General features: G+C 53.8%; 1 protein-coding gene across 1 annotated transcript in view; it reads right to left on the bottom strand.

Annotated features, from left to right (window-relative positions):
- Positions 1–14,971: 14,971 nt before the first annotated feature.
- Positions 14,972–16,876, bottom strand: part of CACNG3 (calcium voltage-gated channel auxiliary subunit gamma 3) — a 28,334-nt gene continuing 26,429 nt past the window's right edge. Inside the window, exon 4 of the mRNA XM_030483239.1 lies at positions 14,972–16,453. Coding sequence (XP_030339099.1) covers positions 15,942–16,453 — 512 coding nt within the window. The 3' untranslated portion in view covers positions 14,972–15,941. The remainder of the gene's footprint in view (positions 16,454–16,876) is intronic.

The raw sequence follows: 16,876 nt of genomic DNA, 5'->3' as shown, positions 1-16,876 counted from the left end.
GCCCCCCGACAGCTCCCCAAGGTGGAGAGCGATCACGTCTTCCTTTCCTCTGGGGAATCCACTGGCTCTGGGAAGATGCTGTCTCGTTATCTCACTGTCACTGACAGGGCTCAGCAGCACCTCTTGATCCCATCCCCGTTGCCAGCGGGAGCAGCGCCAGGGGTGACCTTGCTGCTTGATGAATTTCCAGTCACTAATTATCCTGCTCAGCAAAAGAAAAGACAAAACTAACTCGCCATTGCCACCTCGTGAGAGAAGGAGCGTGATGCCTTTCAGCAGCAGCAACAGCATGCAATGGGGTTTGCAGCTCTGCTGACCCTGGAGGATGGTGGCCCATGGCTGGAGGAGAAGAGCTTCACGTTGAGTCTCCAAACGCTGTCAGCAACTGGGGGGAAATGTCTCTGGACCCTCCATGAGCTGGGTTTGGGGTTTGCCTCTCACTTGAGGGTTTTACCAACCTCCCTCCCGTGTCTCCCGCAGCAGGACCCTGCTCTGTTCCCCTGCACAGAGCTTTGCCATGGCCCTGATGGGAAGAGCCTGGAAGTACCAGGCTGGAAGAGATGGTACCTGCCATGGGGAGAGCCGGGCAGTGTTACCCAGCACAGGCTGATGCTACTCGAGCAGATAAACGTGCGCCAAAGTGCTCCGCAGCAAAGCCATCGAGGGCCAGCCCCAGCGCTGACAGCGCCGTCAGTAGGCTCCAGAGTCACCACGCGCTGGGGAGAACCGAGAGGAGCCGTGGCTCACGGATCTGGAGTTTCTGCAGGCTCTCAACCGGCCCCGGTCCCCGCCTGCCACTAGAGGTCATTTTAGCACCGGGATAGGGACGGGCGGCGGCGGCAGCCCCGGGGGGAGCCCTGGCTCGGGGGTTCGGGGCATCCAGCAAAGCGCCGTTTCCAGCTGCAGAATCCCCCAGGCAGGAACTCGCTGCTGGTGACCCAGGGGATGGCCCTTTGCTGGAGACCCCCGTCCATCACCGAACTCCTCTGATGCCCCCAAGTGCAGTGGGTCTGCAGCCACCCGTGGTCCCTGTGAGTGGGACCCAGTGATCCCATCCTCCGGATCACTGCGATGCCCCAGCAATCACTGCAGAGAAACGTGCTGGTGCCTGTGCCGGGTGGTTTTGTCCTCTAGGAAGGGCAGGAAACATCCTCTGGGTGCCATGTAGTCACATCCAGGGGCACGATTGGTACTGGTTTATGCACGACAGAGCCCCATGCACGTGGCCGTTCCCAGTGCCACCCATCATTCAAGCAAGCACAGAGAACATGGGTTCTGCAGCACGGAGCAGCCCAAGCCCTCTGCACCCACAGCAAATGCTGCTGGGCCCCAACCAACTGGGAACACGGCAGCTTCTGCACCATTCCCAGTGCCACCACGGTCCCCGGTGCAGTGGGAGCACTGCGTCTGTCCCATCAGTGCTCATCAGCCTCTCTGCTCCTAGGCCCTTGGCTCAAAACTTTCCTGCTTCCTTTCACCTCTGCCCTCTAAGGCCCCTTGACCACATCCACATCACACCACACCACACCACACCACACATCAAAGCAAGCCCAGCTTTCGTCCTAGTTCTTAGCTGCATGACACATTTTAAATGGGAGTTAATTAGAGGGATCAAAGGCCCCTTCTCCATATCCTCTGGAGCCCTCCTTCCTCATCCGGCCAGGCCTGGCTGCAGCTATCGCAGCCAGCAGATGCTGACTTTCAGGAGGCGGAGAGGCAGAATGAAGCCCTTTCCCTGTGCAAGCTCCCTGTGCGGTTGCACTAATCGCTCCAGAGATGCTGCTGAGTGTGTGGAATTGGCTGATGATGGGACCGTGGTGGTTTGACTTTATCCCTTGGATGCTGCCTTTCCTTGAGTCATCTCAGTTCTGAGTCACCAGCAGCCGCTAATCCCTCAGCGATAACGGCCTCATCCAGCACTTTCTACGCAGGTACTTCTGCCTCTGCGCTTAATGCTTCCAAATAGGGAATAAATACTTGTGAGCAGAGGTGCTGGTGGGAGCACACCGGGTCACGCTGCAGGATCACTCCTGTCACCTTGTGCAGCCAGCACCAGGGCTCTTGGACACCCCTGCTCAGCCCATCCTGTCCCCTGGATGCACTGCTTGTGTGGGATTCCCTGTGGATACACCCTGTCTGCCCCATGTGTGTCCTTTCTCGGCACCACCAGGAGCAGGACTACGCTTATGCAGTCCCAGAGCCTCCCCTGTGATTGACTCACCACGCTCAGTGCGAGGTGAGGCGAGGTGACACACCACCCTCGCTCAGAGGGCGAGCTGAAATGGGGCATCATTCGTGGCCTTCATTGTCAAACTTTCTATGCATCCTTTGGTAAATTGTTCCCAGATTAATTCCACCCTTTGCCAAAAGGCGTGCTTAGATCCAGCTTCAATCTGTCTCACTGGAATAACTTGTTATGTCATCTGTTGTCAAAACCTTCCACGCACAGGTACTTGGAGACCACAATCGAGGAATATTTTAACCCCCTCTTGTTAAGATCTGTAGGCTCACCTCTCTCTTCTTTCACTCTGTGGCAGATTTCCAGACCTCAAGCAGCTCTCGGAGCTCCTGCCAGGAATCTGCTGTTTCTTAACACCTTCCTGGGAGTACGGCCACTGAATGTTACTGGTCTGACTGGTGCTGTACAGAGATAACCTCTCCATGAGTATTTCCCTCAGGATACCCAGGGATCACGAGCTGCAGCATCACTCTGGGATCACAGGCAGTGGTACCTGCCCCATGCCCTCGAGCCTTTTGCAGGGTTACCCCTTTCCAGGACATGCTCTCCTTTGCCCAGCCCCTCTCTGCTGCCTGCCCTCACCCCTCTGCAGCACCCTCTGCATGGGGCAGCCCCTGGGAAGCACTGTGAGTCCCTCTCTTTTCTTCTTCTTAGTACCTGCAGTTATACACCAAGCATCTGCTGATTCCAGGAGCAGCATCTTTCCTTCCAATCTCACCCCAGACCCAGATGCAGGAGAAAAGGCTTCATCCTCTGTTACAATGAGGCACACCTGAGCATTGAGCTCTGCCTGAGCTGATCCCAGCCCATCTGTGCTCCCTGAGCACCCTAGGGATGCTGCTCTGTGAGCCGAGCCTTCCCAACCAGCCTGGAGGGTGGGAAGTCCTCCCTTGCTGGGGCTGCTCCAGCTGCCTGGAGCTCAGCTGAGCTGCATTGGCCTCACCCAGTCCTCAGGGATGGTTTTCTCCTCCTGTGCCATTCTCTGTAATGCAGGGGGTGGAAGCCACATTGGTATGCAGAGTTTAGGAGCTGCAGGGCAATTAAATTGCTTTCTAATTAATGTATATCTCATATTAGCAATTTCTACCATGCTAATATTAATTGCTAACAAGGTGATAAGACCTATCAGGCAGTCATGGTTGAGCATTTGCTTGCTTGGGGGAGATATGTGAAAGCAGAGTGCCTGGAGTGAGACCAGAAACCACTGCAGACATGGACATCCAGCAGCTGGAAGATGCTGCCTGGCCTGGGAGTGCCGGGTTTGGGATCAGCCTTCAGCCTTCCCAGGGCTGCAGTTCAAAGCAGGCTGAAATTCCCAGTTCTAAGGCTTGACTTCCTCAAGACACAGGAACAAGTGCAGGGCCACACTGTGTGCAGCTACGGACTGGTTATGCTGGAGATGTGCATGGTCCCTCCTCCCATCTCAGGGTGTTCAACTGTGTCTTGTTGCATTTACAGTTAAAGAAGCCAATGGCCAGTTGGTTCTCGAGATGCAGCTCCTTAATCCCTGTCCAGAGCCGCTCTCCCAAACCCCACCAGAGATGTTCCTCCAGACAGTGATAAGGATGAATATGGGCCAGGAAACAGAGCTCTTTGCCCCGGTCCATCATGTCTGTCACATCCAGGGCAGTTCTGCAGCGACCTTCACCTCTGCCAGGCTGGTATCACCATTAAAGCCCCATGGTGGCTTGTGGGGATGGATACGGACAACCAGCTTCAACCAAGCATTGGGGCTGACGTTCTGGTTTAGCAGGACCTGCTCTGGGCTTACCACAGGCTCTGGCTGCCAGAAAGTCCTTTCCCCATCGCAGCTCACATATTAAAGAACCTTACATCACAGAGGGAAAACCAAAGAGATCGAAGCCAAGGCAGCTGGAACAGCCGCTGTGGATAAGCACATCCCTTTGAGAGTTAATCAAGGACAGAATGAGCCCAGCAGCTGTGAAATAAGCCCAAACAGGCAGCCTGAAGGGGCCTGTGGGAACAGAGAGCTCTTGGCTTTGCAAGGAAACCCTTCTTTTTAGGACTTGCATTCCCACGTCACCAGCCTGGCTGCCCAGGGCGGGCTGCCTAGAGCAGGCTCCTCACCTGGAACAGCAGTGATTGAATATCAGCTCCCTTCCAGTGAGGTAATTCTGTCCTGAGGGTTATTTATCTGTCTGTTGGAAAAGAAAAAGAAGAGAACGCTGTGTGAGTCAGAGCCTGCACCACAAACCCTGATACATTACATTTGGACGTATGCTAAATGACATTTACCAATAAATTTATGCACATTTCTCCTGTAATCCCTCTCCTCCATCGAAAGTAGTAATACTTTCTGTAATGCAGATGCTCCGCCAGAGCCTCGCCGCATCAGACGGGAGCTGTGCTGGGTTGTTAAGAACTAAGTGATAATCTCCATCATGCTCATGAGCAGTCATTTCCTATCCATGATGTTCAGTGATGCCTCTGGAGAGCCTGGCCCCCGCTGTGCTCCAGCTGCTCCAGCTGCCCAGGTCTGGCTCTGGCCAGCCGTGCCATCACATTTCATGCTCATTTCCCTCCTTGCTTGTGTTCCTTGTGTAGCATAAGATTTAATGGGCTCCACTAATGAGGGAGCAGAGCACAGCCCCGTGCTGCTGCAGCAGAATACACCGTGATGCTGGGTCCTGGGCTGACCTCTCCATCCAGCACCCACTACCAAACCCTTCCTTTGCATACCCAGTCTGGTTTTGAGGCTCCATGCAGGATCCATCATGGGATGTCAGGAGGGTGCAGCTCAAACCATAACCATGGGGCACATGCATGTTCTTGACCAAAACTTCTGACTTCTTCTGAGGACCCTGCAAAAACACACACGGTGGCTGCATCTTCAGCCTCCGATTCAGTGCTGGGCTCCTCAGCTGTGTCACAAGGAAAGGCTCCTGCTCTCCAGCCCCTCTCAGAGCTGCTTTTCTGGAGAAGGCAGGAGAAAGCAGGTTGGAAAGGTTGGGAGGCACTGAGCAAGGTCTGGTGACTCGGTGAGATCTCAGTTATCTGGGTCTGAAAGCTACAGGGTGTCTGCAGGTCGGACGGACCAGGGATCACAGTGAAACCAGAGGGTGCTGGTGCATGGCTGGAGGTGCAAAGCCCTTTGTCACTTCTTGCCAGTGGGGTTTATGTGTTTAACCATTTTGAAAGCTGATTGCATTTGAGCAGCAATGATCTAAGCTAATGAGCACCCTGCCTCTTTGTGGCTTGGCAGGAAAAGCCGTGCTGCTGGAATTGTGGTTTTCCTCCCGTCACTCCAAACCACGGGCATTATGGAAATGAATTATTTCTTTTCGCAGTCATTTAATATAATTTTCTCTGTGCTGGGTTTTATGAGATGCTGCAGCTCATTAAAACAATGATCAGACCGAGGGATAGGACACAGGTCATGAACAGCAGCTGCAGCAAGCCCTGTGTATGACATGTAATGGTTGGACTTGATGATCTTACAGGTCTGTTCCAACCCAGTTGATTCTCTCCAGCCCTGAGCCAGGCTGCAGCCATCCACTCGGGAAGCTCCTCCTGAGCTCTCTGTGCATCCACAGGCTCTGAGTCAACCCAGGGCAAGGGGCAGCTCCAGTGCCTCAGAAAGCTGCTGCTCAAAGTCTGTTCCCATTCACAGGAGAAGTGGAATTTCTGCCCTCCTGGCTGTCTAAAGCATGATCTTGCTGTCTAAGAAGATCACACTTTATAAAGCACATTCAATCCCTTCTTTTAGGATGCTTAACCAGTGCCAGAGGTGATCCTGTGCCCCCTGGCAGCGCGCAGTAAGGGTTTGCAGCTTGGTTTTGGACTGCGAGACACTTAAAGACCTCACAAGCAAGACAAAGAGTTCCTGCAGGGTTTCATGATCTGAGAGGTTAAAAGGCACTTGAACCCCGAGCTGAGAGCCTCTGGGATGCACTCTGAGAGTGATTTACAGCTTCTCCACGTTCCCAGAGCCAGCTCACTTCCCTTCCTCTGCTTCTATTCCTTTTCCCTTTTACCACTGGGAAATAAATATAAGGAGGGAAAGGAGGGCTGAGGCACATCCCAGCATCACCAGTGATGGGTTTCTTCTTCCTCATGCAGCATCCATAGAAGCCCAGGCTGCCTGCCCTGGTTGTGCCTGGCAGTGGCTTGGTCCTCAGAGGAGCCGCATCAGCGGATGCTGTCCTGCATCCTCTGGGCACAGCGGTTCATGTTACTAAGGTCATGGGCTGCTCCAGATGTGTTGGGACACGGTTCCCCGCCATCCCATCACCACCTCAGGTCCCCAGCACTGCCCACAGCTAGCATCTATCTGGTGACAACATAACCCGTGCTACTGCTGACTTCAGAAAGGAAGCTTTGAAAGATGAAATCTTGGCCTCTGTATAACCACTTTCATTACAAGTTTCCGGGACTTCTTTCCTAAGATAAACACATTTTAATTGCAAATTGCTTCTGCTGTCTTTAACCATCCCCCAGCACTGCAAGCAGCTGTTGGGTTTGGTGTTTAACGGGATTGCCTCTGGGATGTGTTGGGATGCGGCAGCAGCCCTGCTCTGCCCATGGCGGGGCAGCAAGCCCTCTCTCACCCCAATTCATGGCCCCCCCCCGTTGCTTCGCACTGAGCAGCATCCCAGCACAAGCAGCAATGAGCACCATGTCCCCAGAGCCACCCGGTGATGAGGAAATGCAATTAGCAGTTAACGGTGGCATTTCACATGCTGCCACTTGCAGGTCAGGTCTCTGCGGTGCGGGGCTCATCCTGCCAGATCCAGGCTTAATCCTCGCACCTCGCAGGCAGCAGGTTACAGCTCCAGCAGTGACAGGGGCTGTGCTGGTGCTGGAGGGGAGGCCACAAGGGCTGGGGGCTGTCAGACACCAAATTCAGTTCCTAAGCACTAAAGCTCTCTGGGTTGAGCAGCCAGCGCAGGAGAGATGGCACGGGCAGGGCACCTGCACCAGCGCCAGTGCCATGGGTGCATGTCCCATCCCCATCCCCTCTCCTGGCCGCGCTGTGGCTGCTCATCACCTACTGAGATGTTTTGGCTGTACCCCCATCCTGCATCCCAGAGGTACCCAGCCCCTCCAACCCCAAACCCAGACACCTGAGGGAGAAGGAACAGTGGCCATAGGGGCTAACGCCACCACCCTGCCCCTGCAGCTCACCCACTCTGCCCTGGGCAACTTCCGCGCTGCCTTCAACAGCCCCTTGACAGCAGCCACGGGCTTTGCACGCAGCGGGGTGACACCAAACCTCCCCCAAACCTCTGGGGCTGTGGCAGGGCCAGGAGTGGGACACGTCGGGGCTGTTCCCATGGTGAGGACAGTGATGTCACTGTGGTCAGAGCTCCAGGCAGCAAGGACAGGAGGAACGTGCTGCCCATGCAGTAAGGACCTGACAGCAATAGAGTCATTAGTTGGCTGCATATTGCTGACCAGGGGCAGGAAATAGAGACTAATTAAGACTGGGGAGCAAAAGGAGATCACCCACCTGCTCTTTGCTCTGGCCTGCACCCGAAAATAGCTCTCTATTAAAAAAGCAAGGTAAAAAGATGAGCCTGCATTAAATATTTATGCTATTTACCTGGAGGTTAGCGAGCACTTGTTGGCCTTTTCAATTAGTTTTGCTGGTTTGCTGCTAGGTTACCTGGCTCAAAATCCTCTCTGGAGATATATGATGCATTTAAAGAGTGTCCAGAAGCTCATCTGGGCTTCCAGGGCACTGGGAGAGGTGTTCCTCATCCATCCCATAGCACTGCTCACCATGCTGCTTTCACCCTGGTGTTACAAGCACAAATAACAACCCTTTACCTGGTGCCAGCTCCTTGCTTTGCTGTTTGCTGTGAGCTGGGCAAGTTAAACCAGCACCTTCTGCTCAGCCACATCCCTGATACCTGGCAGCACCCGCAGAGCTCCAGCAGAGCAGGGAGGAGGGGTGCCCTGAGGGGATGCACCTCAGCCCATGGGATGATATCGGGTCCCACACCTCAGCTGTGTTTGCTTGGTCTCACCCCTCGGTGCAGCTGCAGTCAATGCACCCAATTATCCCCCTCACTGTGCTATGGGTTCCTCAGAGAGCCCCTTGCAGTGTCAGGGTGGTGGTGCAGGGATGGGTGGGGGGACACCCCTATGGTGACCTCAGGACAGGCTCCTGCCGTGCTTTGGCTGCTTGGACATCCCATCCACAGGCTGTGCCAGGAGTCTGGGAAGCACCCGTGTCCTGTGAATGGTGGCCATGCTGGCAGCCATCAGCATGGCACAGGGCACAGAGCCCTGATCCTGCACTGCAGGCAGCTTCCCACATCCCCCTGTCCCCGCGTGATGGGCCACCCGCAGCCCCTCCAGACCACCACCTTTGGGACATGAGACTCCTTATCCCAGCTGCTGCCTTGTCCCAGGAACAGGCTGGAAACTGCCCATCGGTGACCCGTGTGCATCAGGACAGCCCTTCCTGGGGCATGGAGCTGCTGGGATGAACATTTAGACAGCCACTAACATCACTAAATTTAGACAGTAGCATCTGCCCAGTCACTGCCCAGGCAGTTTCCCTGCTCCATCCCGGTGCTGCAGATCCCTGCTCAGCTCCCATTCAGCTGCAGAATTCATACGTGAGTGTCGGAATCTCCTGACAAGTTTCATTACTGCATATGCTCTTTTTAAGGCTGACAATAAAACACAGCAGTCGTGGCTTACATCGATATGCAGGGGACATCCCCGTCACACCGAACCGGGCTCCTGGGGAGGCTCTGCTGTTTTATCTGCTCCTCTGAGCTGTCAACACGTAGCTGCAGCAGGAGCCGGTGGGATGCTCCATCCCTGCAGGCTGCCGGCACTTGCAGAGGGACGTGCAGCATTTACACAGCTCAGCAGTGCAGCACCAGCTCCCTTAGGCAATGGGCCACTGGTACTCACCAGCCCCTCCAGACCTTGGCGAGGAGCGGATGAGGCTTTGAAGTCCCATTGGAGCATTTACCATTGTTTTTAATCGATGCAAATGGATGAGCCCAAGCACAGGGCTCCGATAGCATTTGCTGTGAGCCTGCTGACTGCGCAGGGATTGCTAGCAATCACTGGGAAGAGCCAGTGGTTAAAGGATAATCAACACTTGCATGTTTATAAACTCTGCCCTTGATATGGAAGAGGACTATTCATGGCCAGCCCCTGCCTTGCTCTGGCTGCACAGGTCCTTTACTGGCTTGTTCTACTGTAACCCAACCTTCACAGCCCTGCAGGCACCGGGATGCGCATAGGAACCATCCCAGCGCTCCCAAACCTCTGCCTTTTTTCCTTTGCTTTTCTCTCTCCCTTTGCCTTCTCTTTATTCTCCCTTTCTCTCTTCAAATCTTCCTTTGAAACCAAAACTTCCTGTAGTTTGAAATGGACAATCAGGCCTCTCTGGCAGCTGCAGCCCGAGAGCTTTAGCTCTTGGCAGGAGGATCAGAACTACAAAACTATTTCTTTGAGGCAGATTATGCATTCATCGAGCTCATTTGAAACAAAATATGATTTGCAATTTAACTTTCCATAATGAGCTCCTGCTATTATACCGTTTCCATAATGGCTGGTTTCATTGGAACAGATTGTTGGTGCACATGGTTTACAAAACATTTTCCATGCAAGCCCCGTTTTTTCTTATTTTAAATAGCAACAGCTGCTAAGCATGATAATTATTGTATTTTATCCAGATAAACTTACCAAGTTGCTGCTTAATGCTACTCACTGCAGTTTTCCAACGCACCTACTGGTTACTAAAGAAGCTGGAACTTTAGTTGGGCAAAGAGAGCGCAGCACCATAGACATGAACTTGGTGCCTGAAAGCCACGTTATCCCGGGAATGGCCAAACCCACTGCAGATGGATGAGCAGAGCAGAAAGGTGCAGCTGGTTGGCCTTAGTGAGGATGTTCTTGTCAGCGAGGACACGGACTCATCCATTCACTTCAGTTACTGGTAAGTTTGATCCTTTCTTCATTTAGACACAAACTTTGCAAATCAGATCATGTGCACTACACGTAACACAGATTCCTGCCCTTCCCTTGCACCTCTGGCTCCATCTGTGGTTGCTCCAGGCCCCTGGGCACTGCTGACCCTGAACTGACAGAGACCATCCAAAAACTGTGATGACAAACCCCAAAGATGGGAAGCGAGGCCAGTTTGTGCAATCCCAGCACTATTTGTTATCAGCCTTGACCTGCACTTGGCAGGACCACAGAGAGCCTAGAGTGATTTATATCCTTGGCAGGCTCCTTCAGACCAGTGACAGACACCAGCTTAGCAAGAGAAAGGGAACTCTGCTTGACTTAACCCCCCTCTCAGCTGGCCTCTGCGCAAGGGGCACCTCAGGGAAGCGGCACGCACAAATGCTCCCATAAATTTGCTCCCTCTGATGCCGCTGAGAACTTGTCACCAGGGTCACCAACACCAGTAACTCCAGTGGTAGGGACCAGCCAAGATGTGGATGCAATGGTTTACCCTCTGGGAGCGCACACCCACACCAATGGAACCCCATGGGCTGCCCAGCAGCAATAGCCACAGGAGCTGGTACTTTATTTGGGGCTGTTTCCCAAAAGATTTGACCTCCTGGAAGCCCCCAGGACCACAAACAAGCTGCACGAGGGCTGTGCCTTGTGGGTCTACAGCAACCATCAGCTGCCCTCCCCAAGCACAGGCTCATCCAGGGCTGCAGCTGCTGCCAGGAGCAGGCAATGAGAACCAGCAATAATTAATTCCTAATTGCACTTACCTGCATTGCTGTGTCCTGTGGCATTCCCAGGTCACCATCAGGAAGTAGCATGGGGGATTCCCCTGGCTCTGGGGCAGCTCCAGAGGTACAGGCACCAAGCTCCTATCCCCACCATCCCAAACACCCCCAGTTCCCGATGACCTCCTCTAACACAAACTCAGGTGGGTCAAGCAGCTTTTCTCCCCTGTCATTAACCTCTCTCAAGAGAGAGGTTAATGGCAAGAGTTTGTCAGCACAGAGACAGGGCTGTGCAAGCAGTGAAAGCCCTATTGAACATATTCTGGGGGACTTTTAAGAGCTGGGTTTAGCAGCCGTGGTCAGCAGAAGATTCATGGACGTGCAGGCACTCACAGTGGGTGATAACAGTGCTGGAGAAGCTATTCCAGCCCCTGAGTGAAAAGCTGCCCTTTAAAGCATCTCAGCATTTGGATTTGGATGACATATAGTAATGGCACCCCCGAAGCCATTACTGTCCATCGAGTAAATAATAAACATGTGATATGAATTGCTTGGACTTACCTGGGCTTTATGAGCTATTGCAAAGAGTACAAAAACCCCAACAAATCAAAGAAAGAAAGGGCAAAGGACAACATGGAGAAGTGAATAGCCAGAGAGGTGGCTGCTCGACCGAGGGAGCTTCCTTTGCAGCAAACTGTGGTGAAGTCTGATGCAGATTTGGACTTGGGGATAAAGGGGAAAGGAAAAGCTCTCTGCTGCAACCCAAGTGACACCTCCCCTCTGTGGCTCTTTGTGTGAGGGGTCCCTCCTGCAGGCTCACAGCAGGTTCACCATTTCCATCTATTGCAGCACCAATACAGCGATTAAAAACCTCCCTTGAGAGGTAACAGGAATATAAGCCCATGATGACCAGCAAACGAAGGCCCCAGCGATGACTGGAAGCCATCTCCAGTCCCCCTGGCTATCACTGTGTCCCTCTGCACCCCTGGGGCTGCAACCAGCACCCATTCATGCATTCTGTGATGCAGAATCCTATTTACCCACAGTGACAGCCACATCATACCTGACGCTGAAATGAAAGATCACAGATGGTCTTTGTTTTTCCCATCCAGTGGGATCACTCCAAGGGCAATGATTGAGTTACCCAAAGTCTTCTGCTCCAGCCAGACGAGCCTACAAGCTTGTGCTCCTTTTGCACTATTTACAGTGATCCCACGATGATCTAACACTGCATAAAGGCCTTGTAGGATAAATATAGAGCACTGCAGCACCCTTAAATCAGCCTGCTCAGAAGCACAGAGGAGGACTGGGTTTGTTTGTGTGTTGTAGGTCCATCTGGACTCGGAGAAGGGGGTGTGGGTGCATCTGCACGGACACCCACCTCCTTCATCACCACCCTGGGCTGTCCTGCCCGTGGTGGAGTTGCCCACGGGTGCTGGCACAAGGACCAACATCCCAGCTGGTGGGACAGATGAGGGATGGCATGGCTGGTGTTGTGAATGACACTGGGCAAGGCGCCGGGAGCCACGCAATGATGATGGGCTATCACACTGTTTATCAAGGTCTGGCAGGAAGCAAACAAGTTAGTGGGGCATTTGCTGATTCAATTCGTTGAATTTGAACAAATCTTTTTAATCTTCCTCCCTGAAGGCTTGGAAAGGTCAGGAAATGGGCCGAATGTGCACTTTCAGGTATTGAAATTAAACTGGAGAAATCCATATTGATTTGCACTTCGCTGAAAAATATTGAAGCCTCCAGATTTAGCCTGGGTATTGATTTTCCCTTCCAGGGGAAAGACATTGGCACAATGGAAAGACATTACACGTTGAAGGCAGTAAACACCTTCAATCACCACCTGCACTCCCAGCAGGAACAAACGGCCCCGGGGCTGCAGCCGGTGCCAGCACTGCGACACGGGGATGTGCAGGCAGCTCCACAGCCACCCTGTGCCCCTGCTCCCTCCCCTCTTCCCAGCCCGGCACTGGACACCTCGCCTGGATCAGAACAAGCACCACGGGCCGGGTCATGTATTGCCCGGTCACTGGCTTCCTTACATGCGCAGGACCATGGATCCTTCCCGAGGAGGGGATGTGGAGAGGGAGGTGCTGGTCTCTTCTTCCTGGGATCCAGAGATAGAATGTCTGGGAATTGTTCAAAGCTGCACCAGGGGAGGTTCAGACTGGACATTTCTTTACCAAGAGGGCAGTCAAACACCGGAACAGGCTCCCTGGAGAGGTGGTGGATACCCCAAGCCTGTCAGTGTTGAATAGGCACTTGGACAATGCCCTTAATGCCAGTCTGTGGCTTATGGTCAGCCCTGCAGCGGTCAGGCAGTTGGACCAGATGATCACTGGAGGTCACTTCTATTCCATTCTATCCTACTCTATCTTATTCTATTCCATTCTATTCCAGCTGCAGGACAGAGACCAGTTGTGGAGGCTGGAACCAAAGGGCAATGGCACTGGTAGGAGCAGTGGCTGGAGTTACACTGCCTTCAGGTCACAGATTCAGCCTCAAGTTAGAGCGGTTTGCTGCCTGGCTCCCCAGCACCCAGCACGATGCAGGGAAGGTGCTGAGCAGTGCATATCCTGGGGCACCTCCTGGCTTCTGCTCAATCATTTCAGGGATAACTTGGTTAAAAACCCATCCTCTCTTTGAAGCAAAATCCTTTCCCAACCGATCTCCTGCCTCACTGACCCTCGGGAGAGACACTGGAATGACAAACTGCCCTGAACGGGGCTTTAATGACACGTGAAGGCACCAAGTGTCCTGTGTGTGCACAGGTAATAGCACAGCAGCACCCTGGGCCCTGATAAATGGATTTACTGCCACGATGGCAATAACCATACAGCAACAGCAGTATTAATAATGACAACACCTCCAGGTACATTATCAACACTCGCCATGCCGCTGCATAAAGCAAACCCTGCCTTTGCTCTGATGCTGTTTTCACAGGGCAAGTCCTTGGGGAAACAGGCTGCAGGAGGAGCTGGGCAGGAGGCCGGCAGCCACCCGCCAGGTAAGTTAAACTGCAGCTTATTCTGTATTGAAACTGCCAGTCCTTTCAGTGCTTTGTTTTTAAACATTTCCCCAAGATCAGAGTGCTCCACTGCACTGTTTTTAACACATGCAATCAGCAACTCCAGCAATTAAGAGGTCTAATTAGCATCTGAATCAGTGCTCTCACACAAACCCCCTTCGCAGGAGCAAACAAATGGTAAGGAGATGGACAACCTGCACACAGGCTGCAGTGCCATGCTCTGGCTCTGGGCAGGAGACCCAGGGCAGGGCTGCTCCATGGAACACACACCAGGAACCAGACGTTTCCTTTCTGCAAAGCACAGCCATGGGGATCCCCGGTTACCTGCGGCTGCCTGATGACTTGGTGGGAATCCATCCCTTTTGCCAGCAGGTTAAAAAGCATTTCAATGGAGTGACACGTCAAGCTACACAAACAGCTTCGAAACCGCCTCTGTTCTGATGAGAAGGTGGCTCAGCATTCAAAGCCAACCTCCGCTGCACACATGCACCTTGGCATTTCAAGGCTGACGTCCCCCCACCAGCCCTGGGTGTCATCCCCCGGCTGTCACCACATCCCCACCAAGCAGTGTGGAGGGGACGGGCATGTGCTGACGCCCAAACACAACTCAGCACAAGCACAGCCAGGAGGGGCTCCCATGGTGGGTCTTATGCTTAGCTCCAAACTCATCATTCCCCTGGGAAAGGGGTCTGGCCACTATTACCCCCAAGAAGGGGATGTCACCCGCCATGGCACCTCTTTGGCGAAACGGCTTTCGCCCTCTTGGTGCTCTGGCTCAGGGGCACACACACTTTACCCCCTGCCCTGTGATGCTCCATCCACCCCCACCAGCCACCCCACAACCCAAACCAGGGCAGGGGCTGCACCCCAGGACCCCCAGCAGCCAGGGAGCCCTGAGCACCCCACACAACCACAGCAGAGGCTGAGGGATGCCATGAAACACCCGTGGGACACGGCGCTTGGTGCTCTGCAGCAGGGTCAATGTGACCTGTTCAGTGTGACCTGGTCAGTGACTTGCTTGCCAAACTGGACGATTTTATTGTTGCTTTGCTCATCCATCTCCCAGGCATTACAGAATCATACACCATCGCACGCAGCCCGCGGCCGAGCCACCCACCCAGCTTCTCCTTCAGTGCCACCAGGTCAAGTGTTGCCTCCTTGCTTGTGCCCAGACAGTAACTGGTGACTGTGTATTAATTTTAGGGAATTAATTAATTTTCTTGCAACATTAGAGGTTAATTAAACGCTGGCTAATTGCTACCAGTCATTGGAGGAATTCTGCTCCTGAGTCCTTTCATGGCCTGAATGCACCAAAGGAAGAAAAAAAAGAAAGAAGGAAGGAAGGAAGGAAAGAAAGAAGCCCTTTCAAGACCACAGAAAATTGCAAAAGGATGTTTCTTCCAACCCGACATGACAAAATTGAATTCCAAGCTATTTAATGCATGCACGAAACGCCAGAGGGAAACCCAGCCCGAGCACTCCATCCAGCACGACAGGGGAAGGGGGTTCGCAACACGAGCACTCGCTACGGCACCGACTCAGTGCTTCAAACTCCGGACTTCCAGGCAGTTTCGCTTAAGTGTCACTACCGGATTTAAGGAATCTCACAGACAGGGCTATCGCCAGCATTTCCATGGGACATACAGCTAAGGTAACACTGCGATTATGATCAACATTAACGATGGACACCTCGGGAAGCCATGGTCCCGGGTGGCGTTGGGAGCCCCGCTCAGTCTGCAGGGGCACCACGGCCAGGGGCACAGCTCAGCCCCGGCCCCCCCCCGCCGGGGAGGGGGTCCCAGGGGTCCCGATCCCACTGTGGGTGCAGTGGCCTGGCCTGGCCAGTGGCATTTGCGCAGTGACAAACCAGCCCCGCAGTGGGGACATGGGGAGCCACCTGGGTTTGTCCTTAAAAACGGGGTTTCAGGGGTTACACCGCCACGAGGAGGATGCCATGCAGCCTGACGGGACGCCCCTGCCCGCCTCACACCGGCGTGGTTCGTCTGTTGGCCGGGTTGTTGTGCAAAGACTCCTTGAACTCTTTGGGGATGGAGTTATGGACCTGTAAAAACCCATGGTCCCGCTCCGAGTTGAGCAGCGTCCCCATGGTGACCTTGGAGGGATCCCTGGAGAGGGTGAACATGGAGATGTCGGTGGAGGGGATGGTGCTGAAGCCCTTGCTGACGGGCGACATGTCCCGGGACCGCGGCTCAGTGGAGCGGGAGCTGGACCGCCGGCGGAAGCGGTACCTGTAGGGCGGGAGGCGGGTGAAGGCCGACTTCTTCAGCAGCTCCGAGTGGGTCTTGGCGCGGATCTGGCGGTGCTTCTCGATGTACATGTGCACAGCGATCACCCCCACCATCTCGGCGATGATGAAGGACAGGGCTCCGAAGTAGAAGGACCAGCCATAGGAGTAGCTCTTCTTGGAGTCGCTCTGCCCCGGGTCCCCTGCGTTGGCTGAGATGTAGACGATAATCCCGATGATGTTGCTGAGACCTTCAGCGGGGGATGAGAAGAAGAAGAGCTCGCTTAGGTGGCAAGAGAGGGATGGGGAACAGCAGGACCCCGGTGGTGCAGGGAGGCTGCTGGGGATGATGGCTGCATCCCCATGGGGCACCAACCCTTCACCAGCACACCAGGACCTCTGCTGCCATCCCCATATACATGCACAGTCACATACACCCAGCATACATCTATATTCATGTATATTCTCATATATTGGAGGGGGAACAATCACTGTTTTGTTTAGAAAAGGGACATTTCAAGAGCTGGGGCTGTGGCCAGAGCAGAGCCAACTTATGGGGCATGGAGGGGATCCCTATGGCATGAACCCCAGCTTGCCATGGCACTGGGAACGCAGGGAAGTAGGAAAGGCTCCATCTCATTTCTGCCAGAGCCCAGGAGCTTTATTTGGGATCA

The sequence above is a fragment of the Strigops habroptila genome, chromosome 4 (assembly GCF_004027225.2).
Source record: "Strigops habroptila isolate Jane chromosome 4, bStrHab1.2.pri, whole genome shotgun sequence".
Taxonomy (NCBI): Eukaryota; Metazoa; Chordata; class Aves; order Psittaciformes; family Psittacidae; genus Strigops; species Strigops habroptila.
This window is presented reverse-complemented; position numbering and strand designations above follow the sequence as displayed.